At 41.8% G+C, this 14,448-nt stretch overlaps 1 protein-coding gene across 1 annotated transcript; it reads left to right on the top strand.

Moving 5' to 3' along the window:
* Nucleotides 1-3,378: 3,378 nt before the first annotated feature.
* On the top strand, nucleotides 3,379-4,320 carry LOC106544358 (olfactory receptor 6N2-like). The gene has a single exon (XM_014060609.2). It carries the CDS (start codon nucleotides 3,379-3,381, stop codon nucleotides 4,318-4,320), a length of 942 nt encoding a protein of 313 aa, XP_013916084.2.
* Nucleotides 4,321-14,448: the final 10,128 nt, after the last annotated feature.

Raw genomic sequence — 14,448 nt, 5'->3', positions numbered from 1 at the left:
ACCTGGTCTACCCAAATATGGGGCGGAGCATACTGCTTCTGCTTTCACCTTTCAGCCCCAATCCTTTATTTTTTAATGTTTTGGTTAGAGTTAGGGTTAGGGTTGCAAGCCTTTTGCCACAATAGGGAAGGGCAAACAATGGTGCAACTGGCACTGATTTCATTGTTTTGAATGGTGGTTTTCAAACTTTTGGGATTCTTCAACAATTATTTACTGGGTTGGCAGCAACTAGAGATGGATGGGCCTCTAGGTTTTACTTCATTTCGTTTCTCCATCTTTTTCCTGCTCCATCTCTATTCTGCATCCGTTTGCAATTCTTTACCAACACCTGCAAAAAAATATCTGTGCTTATTTTCATATCAGCTCCCAAATTTAGTGTGAGTTTCCATTCATTTTCTCCAGTTAAGCATTTGTCTGCCTAAATCTTGCCGGAGGAGGAGGAGGAGGAGGAGGAGGAGGAGGAGGAGGAGGAGGAGGAGGAGGAGGAGGAGGAGGAGGAGGAGGAGGGAAGATGAAGAAGAAGAAGAAGAAGATGGTGATGATGATGATGATGATGATGATGATGATGATGATGATGATGACGGAGGAAGGAGAAGGAGAATGAGGAGAAGAAACAAAACATTTGTGAGTTGTTGAATTATGATGCTCAACATTCTCGACTAATGGAGGAGGAGGAGGAGGAGGAGGAGGAGGAGGAGGAGGAGGAGGAAGAGAAGATGGAGGAAGAGGAGAAAGAGGAGGAGGAGGAGGAAGAGGAGGAGAAGACAAGGAGGAGGAGGAGGAAGAAGAAGAAGAGGAGGAGGAGGAGAGGAAGAAGAAGAAGAAGAAGAAGAAGAAGAAGAAGAAGAAGAAGAAGAAGATGATGATGGAGGAAGGAGAAGGAGAAGGAGGAGAAGAAACAAAACATTTGTGAGTTGTTGAATTATGATGCTCAACATTCTCGACTAATGGAGGAGGAGGAGGAGGAGGAGGAGGAGGAAGAAGTTCACAAGGCGCATTACAAAAGTTGGTACAATCTTCAATGCATCTGTACTCCAGATAAATACAGAAACTTTAATTTTGACCCAACCATATATAACGACGACAGCAACTTCTCCACCAAATTCAGAAACAATTTAGATGCAGTGCAGATCTTTCAACTTTAGCTCCTTATATACAAATCCAGACCTGTATATATTGTACCTATGGCACATGACATATAAACATATATACGTAGGTCTCTATATTTGAACTAAGACCAGAATTAGAAGTATGTCTATTACTTGTTGATTTCTTCAAGCTGGATGACAGAGCCACTGAGAATCTTACTTAGTGCTGTGCTGGGGGGGGAAACTGTTTTCTTATAGAAACCCAAAGGACCCAGTCAGGGGACACACACACACACACACACCCTAAGCCCCCTTTTCTCCCTGAAGACCTAAATAGAGATCTCAGGATAATTTCCAGATTTGATTTACTGTCAGATAGAGAAGATAGAAATACAGCCTCCTAACGTCCTGCTCGTCCCAGGGTTTAAGATATAAACCTTGCTCAGAATCATCACCTTCATAAAAGAGGCATATGAGATTTGGGTGGTGGTAAGTGCTCACCTATTTATTTACTTTTGCTAATTAACAACTTCCTTCGAAGATTTTTAAACAAAGAACTCGCGGGGGGGGGGGGGATAATTCATTTACTAACATGCCAGACACCCATCATTTTTCAAGTACGGCTGCATATTTTCACCTTCTGCTTTTTCCTTTCTCTCCTTCCAGTTTTAGGTGGAATCAGTTTTCCCGGCATGGGTAACCTACAACATATTGGAAAATTGGTTTCATCTGTCTGAACACCTTTTTCACTTTTGCTTCTGACATGTCTGTTTCGGTTCCTCAAAGCTGAAATTGCAAGATAAGTAATAAGGTAGCCGGAGCCCTTCGAACTTAGGACCAAAAAATAATAATAATCCCTTTCTCTTCTACTATGGAAACATGTGACTCAGCTGCTGAAGATAGGCCATTCTGCTATTACAGTGCGTAATTTTTGCAATGTTAAAGCAGGTGGCGTACAGAAATTGCAACTGGGCATTACCGCAAATCAGCCAAGGTTTATGGACCCCCCCCCCAGCCCTCCAAATATATTGCAGAAACTGAATTAAGAAGGGATAAAGGTAAAAGTAAGGGAGAGGTTTCCCTTGCACGTATGTGCTAGTCGTTCCCGACTCTAGGGGGCAGTGCTCATCTCTGTTTCAAAGCCGAAGAGCCAGCGCTGTCCGAAGACGTCTCCGTGGTCATGTGGCTGGCATGACTCAACGCCAAAGGCGCACGGAACGCTGTTCCCTTCCCACCAAAGGTGGTCCCTTATTTTTCTACTTGCATTTTGTTATGTGCTTTCAAATTGCCAAAGCTGGAACGAATAACGGGACCTCACTCTGTTATGCGGCGCTAGGGATTTGAACCGCCGAACTGCTGACCTTTCTGATCAACAAGCTCAGCATCTTAGCCACTGAGTCCCTAAGAATGAATATCAGTGTGCAAACATTGTGAGTTCTTCCGGTTCTCTTCCCCAAAATTCCTACATAGGAAATGCTTCCATTCTGAATGAACATCTTTTATTCTGAAGCTCGAGAGAGCGAGAGGGGGGGGGAGCAAATTTTACAAGTGTAAATTCTACCTATCTTGGCTTTAACGCCAATAAATAGCAAGAATGCTGGTCGTTTTTAAAACATCTTGGCAATCATAGTGCAGTGGAGTTTGGGTATTTCCATGGCTGTAGCTTGTTGCTTCTCCCAAACATGTTGGGGAAATCCTTTGATTTTTCTGTTTGCCGTACAAAGGTGTAGTAAGATACTTTTTGAAGTCAGTTAGGTCAGTTAGATTTATCAATCTTACTCTCTTGCGCATATTAATCGACATTTCTTTTAAAAAAATAAATGGACAAGCTAACTTTGCTGAGTTTTGGAAGGACGCTCCTCAAAATGAAGAACTCCGTGTTGGTCCTAAGGTTCTTCTCTGATTGTCCCAATGGTCAAAACTAGCTTAGTTTGGGAGCCCAGCAAAAATCCTTCTGCGTTTTTGCCACTCTCGAAATAACTTGTCTATAGTCCTGCTTTTTTTGGCTTGCCCCTGTAATCCCGTTTCCCCGTAAATAAGACCCAACCGGAAAAATAAACCCTTGCATGATTTTTCAGGATGCTCATAATATAAGCCCCTACCCCCCAAAATAAGACCCAGTTAAGATCATCAGCCAGATGGACGCAATTAGTACTGGGTTTCCCCCAAAATAAGACCGAACCAGAAAATAAACCCTGGTGCATCTTTTGGAGGAAAAAATAATAATATAAGACCCAGTCTTATTTTTGGAGAAACGTGGTATCACTACACAGAGGGAGCCACAGGAAACATGGAAGGCTACAACCACACCAAAGTTGTTGAATTCATCATTGTGGGATTCCCACATCTTCAGCACCTCCGAAGTCTCTTTTTCGTTTTGCTCCTCATCGTCTACTTCTTCACTATCTTTGGCAATCTGTTGGTTTTCACGATCATCCATACAGATTGCCGGCTCCGTACCCCCATGTACTTTTTCATCAGCATCCTTTCCTTCTTGGAGATTTGGTACACAGCAACCACCATTCCTAAGATGCTGGCTAACCTGGTTAGTGAAAGGAAAAGCATATCCTTCACGGGGTGCCTCCTTCAAACCTACTTTTTCCACTCCCTTGGAGCCACCGAATGCTACTTGCTCACCGCCATGGCCTACGACAGGTATCTCGCCATTTGTAAGCCCCTGAGATACCCTTCAGTGATGACAACCAAGATGTGCGCGCAGATGGCCGCCAGCTGCTGGGTCTGTGGCTTCATGTGCCCCATCACGGAAGTCATCCTGGTCTCCAAGTTGCCCTTTTGTGGCCCCAACCAGATCAAACATATCTTCTGTGACTTCCCGCCACTGCTCAGCTTGGCTTGTACGGACACTTCAATCAACGTGCTGGTTGACTTTGCGGTCAACGCTTTCATCATTCTGGTGACTTTCTCGTTCATCATGGTCTCCTATGCCAAGATCATCCAAACGGTCTTGAAGATCCAGACCGCTGAGAGCCGCGAGAAGGCTTTCTCAACCTGTGCCTCGCACCTGACAGTAGTCCTCCTTTTTTTTGGAAGCATCATTTTCATGTACGTGAGACTGAAGACGAGCTACTCCTTAGAGTACGACAGAGCCTTTGCGGTGATCTACGCCGTCCTGACTCCATTAGTCAATCCTATAATTTATAGCCTTCGAAACAAAGAAATCCTAAGGGCAATAAAGAGGAGAATTCACCTGAAGAGCCTCCTCAGACCTTGAATCTCTTGGAACGGGCTTCAGATTTAGTGATCCACAATGAAATATGCAGTGAAGTTTAAACTTAAGGCTGGTGATGAGGTGGACAGTACGAAGGTCGAATTGACAATTCAGAGTTATAGCACAAAAGGCCAATTATTTGAATTACAAGGTCTATCACCTCCACCGGCATGACCAGGTTTGAAGAACAACAAGTGGGGAAGAGATCTATGTATGTATATTTATACTAGCTGGAGACCCGTGCTTTGCTACGAAACTATGTAATCGGGCTTGATACATTGACACTTAAAGCTTGAAAATTAATGTAGAATGTGTAACTCCTTAGCATTAGAGCGTGTTAATATAAGGCAACTGGCAGTTGGAACAGAGTTCTTTTCAGGTGGGGAGGGGGAGTAGAATGTCTAACTCCTTAGCATTGATGCATGCTAATTCTGTATAAGAAATATTGATGATCTGATGGTCATTCTGAAAAATCCTTTCTTAGCAAGCACCTAGAAGCCATGAGGAACATACATGCCAAATTCCAAGTTTATAGGCTTTACCGTTCTGGAGATGTGATGTCGCATGAGTGGCATTTCGCTTTTATATATATAGATTGCACACACAGATACATGATTGCTTATATCTTGGCATTGTTCCAAAGGTACTTTTTTCAAGAGTCCACTGGACTTCCTTTGTCCTTCCTTGGTTTCACTGATGAACTGAAGAAGCTTCTTGGAGGAGAAACGAAACGCCTTCAAGGAAAAGCAAAAACAGTCCAGTTGCATCTTGAAAAAGCACCTTTGGGGCAACCATGACCTGGATGACAGAGAATATGTCTTGGAGCCACAGTGGCGCAGTGGTTAGAGTGCAGTACTGCAGGCCACTTCTGCCGGCTACCTGCAATTTGATGATTCAAATCTCACCAGGCTCAAAGTTGATTCAGCCTTCCGTCCTTCTGAGGTTGGTGAACTGGGGAACCAGATTCTTGAGGGGGGGGGGAAGAGGCTGACTCTATAAACCGCTTAGCGAGGGCTCTAAAGCACCGTGAAGTGGTATATAAGTATGTGCTATTGCTATTGCCCTCCCTTCCTTCCTTCCTTCCTCCCTCCCTCCTAAAGATTGACAGCCTTCCATCCTTCCGAGTTGGATAAAATGAGGACCCATATTTCGGGCGGCAAGAGGCTGATTCTGTAAACCGCTTACAGAGGGTTTTAAATGCACTATAAAGCGGTGTGTAAGTCTAAATGCTATTGCAATTGCCATCTCCACAAACATTGGAGTGTATTGCGATGTATTTCTGTTACTGCAACCATACTGGACCAAGGCTATATATCCTGTTCATAAGATCTAATTGGTCAGCAATGAAAGTCTTGCGGCAACACATCAATCAGGGATTAACCTCACACAAATTCCATCAAGCTATGATGGCTTGCAGTGCTCCATTGCAGTAAATCCATTTCAACCAACAGAAGACACACACACACACAGCATTCGGCATTTACTAAATTCTTCAAAATAGTCAGAGGAAAACAAGGACAACCAATGCATGAACATTTTCTCCGCATACCAAGCTGTATTGTTACTATTAAAACTAATTTAGAATTCATATTCTCTGTAGTATCCACAAGGTTTCCTGTCTAACAATTCAGTGAATGAGACTTTATTTTCTGTAATTTATCCTTTATTGGGCACACTTAAAACAGCCCAATTTCCATGTCTAAATTTCCCTGGACACATGCTAAGGTTTTCAATTCAGAGATTTATTAAAACATAAATCTATTCCCGATTATAAAAAAAAGTTAATATAATAAAAGAGATAATTCCAAAGAAAGTAAGGCTAATGAAGGATATTCGTTTGATTTCACCAGATCTAAGTAAACCACCCAAGAAAGAACTGAAATAGCTTCTGCAAACATTCCCTTCAATGTTTTAGAAAAAGTGTAGAATTATTATTTGCTTAATAATTCAAGGCTCCATGTGTGACAGATTATACCCGAGATAACAGTGCAAAATAATCCCACTTCAAACACTTGTATGAATGTGTGCTTTCTGAGGGTAAATGAATGTAAATAAAGCTTATCCTCCAGATTTTGAGATCTCTGCAGACTCTTTTCAATTATTCTATTTTTTTTTATATCAATTATCCATTTCTGAAAAGTCTCCCTTCTCAGGAATTCACAATGAGTAAATAACTTTGGCAGCTGACATTTTACGCTTGTTTTCTTCTCTTTTCGAGGGTTTCTAGTTATTCCTAGCTGGATTTTTACCAATGCGACAAAGGCATTTAAGACACATTGAGTGCCATTTACTATCGGATATCCTGCCTCTATTTTGCACAAGCTGTTGATAATCAAGTGGAGATATCAGGAGAGGAGATGGATTCACAAGCAATTTGATCAACTGGAATCAAATTTCCGTACTGGGATTGGATCCAATCCATTTGACGAATTGTTCCAAGGCATCCAACTTAGCCATAATCCCCTGAGTTGATTATTTATACCACATTACCGAAACCTGACTGGTAACACTTCAAGAAATGATAGTTAAGTGATCTGTAATCCTGGGGTTATTTATTCTTCATGCATTATTTATACGTTCCTTGATATACTGGTGCTTTTCTCTTTTTTGTTATCCCAAAAATTTTCAGGATGGTTCAGAGCTAAAGCAAAATTAATTCTTGATCTTACAAGCTAAAAGACATAGCAGGGAAGGAAAGAGGGAAATCCATGTTAGATCTTCACATGACTAGATGTGGTGGAAAGAGCTCGGGTAGGCATATGCAATGATGGACAACTCTGACATATTTTAGGAGAGCAAAACTGGTGGTTTTTTCCAACAGATATGATGCAATAGCTATTTATTCTCTCCCTCTCCTGTGCAAACAAAAGTGGTTTTAAAGCCATACACTTTGATTGATTGATTGATTGATTGATTACATTTATATGCCACCCTTTTCCCCGAAGGGGACTCAGGGCGGCTCACAATTCAATCAGGGAAGGGGGTACAGACAGGGGGATAAAAAAGACAAGACATAACAATACAAAATTTAAAAAGCACACAACAACCATACCATTCGAGGGAGGGGGCAAAGGCTCTTTAGCCCCAGGCCTGTCGGAACAGCCAGGTTTTAAGGGCTTTGCGGAAGGCCTGGAGGGTGGTGAGGGTTCGAATCTCCACGGGGAGCTCGTTCCAGAGGGTCGGAGCAGCCACAGAGAAGGCTCTCCTCCGGGTAGTCGCCAGTCGGCATTGGCCAACAGATGGAATTCGGAGGAGGCCTAATCTGTGGGATCTGATCGGTCTATTGGAGGTAATCTTTAATCTTCCATCCTTTGCGATCATATTACAAGCAGCTGCGTCCACTTCGCTGATGACGTAAAACTATTCAACACCACTGACAATGCTGCTGCCTTACAAAACGACCTTGACTTTGTGTCAGAATGGTTGAACAATTGGCAACTCCGAATCTCAACCAACAATGGTCTTACACATCGGCAACAAAAATCAGAACACCAAATACAAGTTGGGTGGGAGTGATCTCATAGACAACCCCCACTCAGCCATGAGGAGTCCTCATCTCAAACAACCTAAGCCCCAGAACTCACTGTAACAGCATTTCCAAAAAGGCATTAAGAGTTGTTAACCTAATTTTGCGAAGCTTCTGCTCCGGTAACATTGTACTGAAGACTAGGGCATACAAAACCTTTGCCAGACCAATCCTCGAATACAGCTCGTCTGCCTGGAATCCACACTGTATATCAGACATTAATATGATTGAGCGAGTCCAGAGGTATTTGACGAGAAGAGTCCTCCACTCCTCTGCTCACCATAGAATCCCTTATGCCACCAGGCTCGAAATTTTGGGCTTGGACAACCCGGAACTACACTGATTAAGGTGTGACCTAAGCGTAGTACACAAAATTGTTTGCTGCAATGTCCTACCTGTCAACGACTTCTTCAGCTTCAACCTCAATAATACACGGGCAAACAATAGATACAAACTCAAGCTAAACCACTCCAAACTCGATTGCAGAAAATATGACTTCAGCAACAGAGTGGTCAACGCCTGGAATGCTCTACCCGACTCCGTTATTACGTCCTCAAACCCCCCACAGCTTCAACCACAAACTGTCTACCGTGGCCCTCACCCCATTCCTAAGAGGTCCGTAAACGGGGCGTGCATAAGCTGCACCAGCGTGCCTATCGTCCCCGTCCTACTGTCCCCGTTTATTTGTACCCATTTCCCTTGTTCGTGTCCATGTTTATATTTATACCTGTTATCTTGTACACGTTTGACAAACTAAACGAAATAATAAATAAATACCACTTTTACAAATCGTGGAATTCCCCCAAAAATGAGCCAAAGTATCCCAATGAGATCAGGCACTCCGGACTGAGGGTTTGGGAAATGGGAAAACCACAGGAATCAAGTCGCTGGTTGTTACATCCTCAAACCCACCACAGCTTTAAAATGTCTACTGGGGACCTCACCCCATTTCTAAGAGGTCCGTAACGGGGGCGTGCATAAGCGCACCAGCGTGCCTTCCATCCCTGTCCTGCTGTCCCCATTTATTTGTGCCCATTTTCCTTGGTTCATGTCCATGTTGATCCTTATACCTGTCATCTCGTATATGTTTGACAAACTGAAATAAATTAAATAAATAAATGAAAGTCTTACCTGGAGGCTTCTTGGTAGAGAAGTCATCAGTTCACCGTCGATCTCTGCCGTTGGATGGGAAGCCGTTCCGTTTTTGGTCAATGTTGATTTCGCAACCTGGTGGTTTCCTTCTTCCTTCTTCACTTCCTCTTCCTCTTCTTTCCCAGATGCACCAACTCCACTTTGCGGATGCAAGATTTTTGGAGCAGAGGAGTCCAGATGTTTTGCAGGGCTTGGGATGACTTGCCAGGCCCTCTGTGGACGGTCTCCAAGTTGTTTTCCACCTCTGATCCTAGGATAGGACAGAATCAAAAGGGTACATTAGAGGGAGAAGACTTGAGTGGAAGATTTAGCAAGGAACTTTGATCAAAGCAGGACCAGGAGGATGGACAAATGGACAGACAGACAGATAATTGATGGATGATTAGACAGATAGATGATATAGACAGACAGACAAAGACATATGATAGAGGGATATAGATATATAACAAAAACCTTTTTTTAAAAACCTATAAAAAGGGGTAAAACGTTTCATTTAATATAAACCCCCCATAAAAATTGGTACATAACTAACTGTTCCAAACACTTTCAACATGTTAAATACTCATTAAGGCCGCTTTGAAGCACAAAGCCTTCCCCTAATGGATTTCAATTGCATTGTATTGTTATATGCACCCAGTGTTGGAGCATTCACAACTTCTGGAGGCAAGTTGTTCCACTGATTAATTGTTCTAATTGTCAGGAATGCAAGGACCTTACATCATAAGTCACTGTTTTCAGTGCCGTCGTAAGTGAGCGAATGGTTGAAAATTAAGGATTATGGGAGTTCGGAAATAAATGAACTCGATATCATTGAATTCTCCTGTGACTCCCTCTTCTTCCTTATTTGGATGTTAACAAAACCCTCTAGCTCCATGTTGGATGTGGGAAATAAAATAAGAATATGTGAATGCAATTGCATGGGATTTAATTGGGATTTGTTTTGCTTTTTCTGATTTCTTTGCTCTTAAGACACCTGCTTCTCTTATCCAGCCATTGAAGAAGTGAGAAGGGAATATTAAACCCCGCTCACTTCCACTTTGATGCTGTCTCAATACTAATGACACCGGTAAAGAGTCAGATAATGCACTTTTATATTAAAGGATATAAAATTCCTTTCTTTTAACACAAAAGGAAGCCCTTCTGCTATTTTATTGTCAGCTACACGAATCCGTATTTGTGTAGCCCTATGTAATCATTTACATGATGGGTTCCTGTAGTTGTCCCTCAATAGCTTACGGAATATTTTAAAAATGCAATATTCAGCCCATAAAGGGCTGTTTATGCACTAAAGAGACCTCTGTGGCATTGATGGAAACTTAAAAACACACAGACCAGATGTTTCCGCAGAATTAAAAACCCAACGTGGAGCAGAAATAAGATAATAATATCTAAATCCAAACACCTTTGTTTGTTTCGGTGACCCCCCCAGGTGGGAAAAGGTGTCACTCCTGAATATATATATTCTAAATTATATATATAATTTAGAAAATCAAGGCACAACCTTTTTATCTTGGCCACTGTTTGTAAGGCAAACACACCGTGAGAGGAATAATCTTTTTGTTTTATAATGATATTGTTGTGGTTGGCTGCCCAGCCAGCCAGATGTTTAGAGTGGATTTGGCATTTTTATCCAATTATAGTTATTTCTGAAGAAGGCTCACCAAATGGTGGTGATTTATGATCAAGCCAAGCTTCCCTCTGAAGTCTTAATACCCCTCCATGATATATAGGGTTCTAAGCAAAGTTGCTCTTTTGTAAATTAAATTTTGGGAGGTCAATTAATTCTAATTTTCTGCGATTGTTCTATGGCTGTAACTCCTAACATGGCAATAATTTTGGGAAGTTTGCATCACAGTCTTTGAATTTTAATTGAGATGATGATGATGATGATGATGATGATGATGATGATAATTATGATGGTGATGATCTCCCCTTATTAGTCATTTAGGTGAGGTGGGAGGTGTAGATATCACCATTAAATAAAATGAAACATAATCAAACAAATTATTATAACCAACGTTATCATCATTAATTAATCCATATGCTGGACTTGAAAACGGGGTTTCCCCAGGCAATTTTCTAACAGATTAAAGTCAGGATGAATTCTAAAATAAATGCAAATGGATAATAAATCACAAAGGACTATATAGCACTAAGTTAATAAAAGGGAAAAATGAAACAAAAGCTTTCCAAAGAAACTAATCAGAACTAATGCATTAATTAAAATGGTTACATTTTCACTGTAGTCGATCAATTGAAACAATTATATAAAATGGGCCCCTTTCCAAAGTTTGCACAGCGTGGTCAATGACAGAAAAAGGGCATTATAAAAATAGGCTGTGGAATATATGTATCTATATGTATATTATATCTATCTATCTATCCATCCATCCATCCATCCATCCATCCATATCCATCTATAAATCTATCTATCTATCTATCTATCTATCTATCTATCTATCTATCTATAAATCTATCTATCTATCTATCTATCATCTATCTATCTATCCATCCATCCATCCATCCATCCATCCATCCATCCATCCATCCATCCATCCATAACTATCTATAAATCTATCTATCTATCTATCTATCTATCTATCTATCTATCTATCTATCTATCTATCCATCCATCCATCCATCCATCCATCCATCATCCATCCATCCATATCTATCTATCTATCTATCTATCTATCTATCTATCTATCTATCTATCTATCTATCTATCATCTATCTATCTATCTATCATCTATCTATCTATCTATCTATCTATCTATCTATCTATCTATCTATCTATCTATCTATCTATCTATCTTTGTGTATGTATATGTATAAGTATATACAATTAACATACATGTATGTTAATTAATAATGTACTATAGCTATCCTTTGTTTAGTTTCCCACCAAAACGCCTCATAGATTCTCCACATGACTGGCTTTCCTGCCAAAATGTCACATGCCTCTCCAGCTGACTTGCTTTTGTGGAAACGTTATCACCCAGCCCTCTCCCAGAGAAATGAAATATCCTAGGAAATGTCCAAAAGGCAGAATGTTATATTTCCCTGGGATGTGAAAGGGAGAAACGTTTTAAAGAGAAACTTCCTGCAGGTAGCTGCCTCCCCCCCGCCCACCCCATTTTGTCAATGGGCCATTAAGAAGGCCACTTTACATAACAAAGAGTTCTCCCCTTCAGCTCCACGGTGATGGGATGAAGGCATGATAATATTGGCCCTTTTCCCAACTCGCCACGTGGCATCTGAGAGCTCAACCGAACCTGGGTTCGAAACGCAGCCTAGAGAGTCGCCCCTGCATGGCCCCATGGGAGTCTGACAACCAATCAGAATACATTTCTTACACAGGAACAGGAAACAGAGAGGTGGGACTGAACAGGTTATAAAAAGCCTAGCAAGCCCCTCCCTCAGCCCTTCTCTTCTTCTCCACCAACATTGAAGCATGTGATCACCTTTTCTGTTCAGGGCTCAATCCATGTGGCCCTGTTCACCATTAAAACCATCTTTCCCAGCAGCCTCCATGTCTCCAGTGTCTTTTTCCCCACTTGGAGCCGAACTCAGAAGGACATTTCTTTCATCACTTTCCCGCCATATTGGCTGGGGAATTCTGGGAGTTGAAGTCCATCCATCTCCAGCTGACTCGCTTTCCCGCCAAAATGTCACATGCTTCTTAACAGCTTCTTCCATTGGTGGCCACTTTTCCTCAGAACCCCCATAAGAAAAGTGTGTAGAAATGGCTGTGCTAAGCAACCATTTTCTACAAAGAGCGGATATCTGGAAACCCTGCAATATTTTTACATGCATGGTTTCATGCCTCCATTTGGAAAGCATCCACATCATCATGATTTGAATTTATTAGCTATCCAGCCCCCCCATGGATACTATTATTATTATCACCATTATCCCACTTTTAAATCTGTACATAATAATCCCCTCATTTTAAAGCCTGCTGCCTGGGGGATTCTGGAAGCTGAAGTCAATAGCAATAGCAGTAGACTTATATACCGCTTCATAGGCCTTTCAGGCCTCTCTAAGCGGTTTACAGAGAGTCAGCATATTGCCCCCAACAATCTGGGTCCTCATTTTACCCACCTCGGAAGGATGGAAGGCTGAGTCAACCCTGAGCCGGTGAGATTTGAACCGCTGACCTGCTGATCTAGCAGTAGCCTGCAGTGCTGCATTTAACCACTGCGCCACCTTGGCTCTTCCACCCACCTTAAAGTTGCCAAGGTGGGAAACGCTGGAACATTGAACATTTCTATAAAAATGCAGTCAGGCTTTCCCAAATGAGCCACAAAATGTTAAATCTGTCCATTTTGACTTCTCTCAGGTTCTTGCTTTGCCAAACCAGTAAGGACCACCATGTTGGCTGGGGAATTCTGGGAGTTGAAGTCCACCCGTCTTACAGCGGCCAAGGTGAGAAATACTGGTGGGGAACATTTCTAAAATGCATTGAGAGTTTCCAAAATGAGCCAAAAAAAAAAAAATGCTATGGCCAAAGTTTCTTTCCCAGCTAATCATTGTCTCCTTTGCCGCCTCTTCCTCCATTTTATATCTTAAAAGAAAATTATAAAATTTGGTGCCCATTTTGGTTCTTGTTCTGCCAAATCACTAAGGACCACCATGTTGGCTAGGGAATTCTGGGAGTTGAAGTCCATCCATCTAGAGAGCCGAAGTGGCGCAGTGGTTAGAGTACAGCACTGCAGGCTACTTCAGCTGACTGTTATCTGCAGTTCGGCAGTTCAAATCTCACCGGCTCATTGACTCAGCCTTCCATCCTTCCGAGGTGGGTGAAATGAGGACCCAGATTGTTGGGGGCGATATGCTGACTCTGTAAACCGCTTAGAGAGGGCTGAAAGCCCTATGAAGCGGTATATAAGTCTAACTGCTATTGCTATTGCTATTGCTATTAAATTAGCCAAAATTAAGACACACCACTCTATTCTGTTGCAGCCAAATTCATAAACCTAGTAGTTCTACTTGTAGCATGCCAGCTTCTGACCTGGTTTAAATTAGTCGTGCACATACACAGAGAGATAAATAAATCCACATCTAATTTGGCATGGAGGATTAATTGCTTTCTTGGAACCAATTCACCGATTGTTACCTCTTAATTGTGTAACAGGTCCCTAAAGACCAGGCAATCCAGTGAGGGAGAGGGGGATTATATATAAATATTTATGTTTATTTTATATATAAACTTCACATCTGCTGCTGGGGTCAGATGAATGGGGAATGCATTTTTTGTCTGAAATGGTCTAGGGCAGAGGTATCCCCAAACTTGGGAACTTTAAGACTTGTGGATTTCAACTCCCAGAATTCCCCAGCCAGCATGGGGAATTCTGGGAGTTGAAGTCCACAAGTTTTACTGGCTAGGGAATTCTGGGAGTTGAAGTCCACAAGTCTTACTGGCTGGGGAATTCTGGGAGTTATAGTCCACA

The sequence above is a fragment of the Thamnophis sirtalis genome, unplaced genomic scaffold (genome assembly GCF_051295495.1).
Source record: "Thamnophis sirtalis isolate CommonGarterSnake01/CBP01778 unplaced genomic scaffold, rThaSir2_p1.2 scaffold_2, whole genome shotgun sequence".
Lineage (NCBI taxonomy): Eukaryota > Metazoa > Chordata > Lepidosauria > Squamata > Natricidae > Thamnophis > Thamnophis sirtalis.
This window is presented reverse-complemented; position numbering and strand designations above follow the sequence as displayed.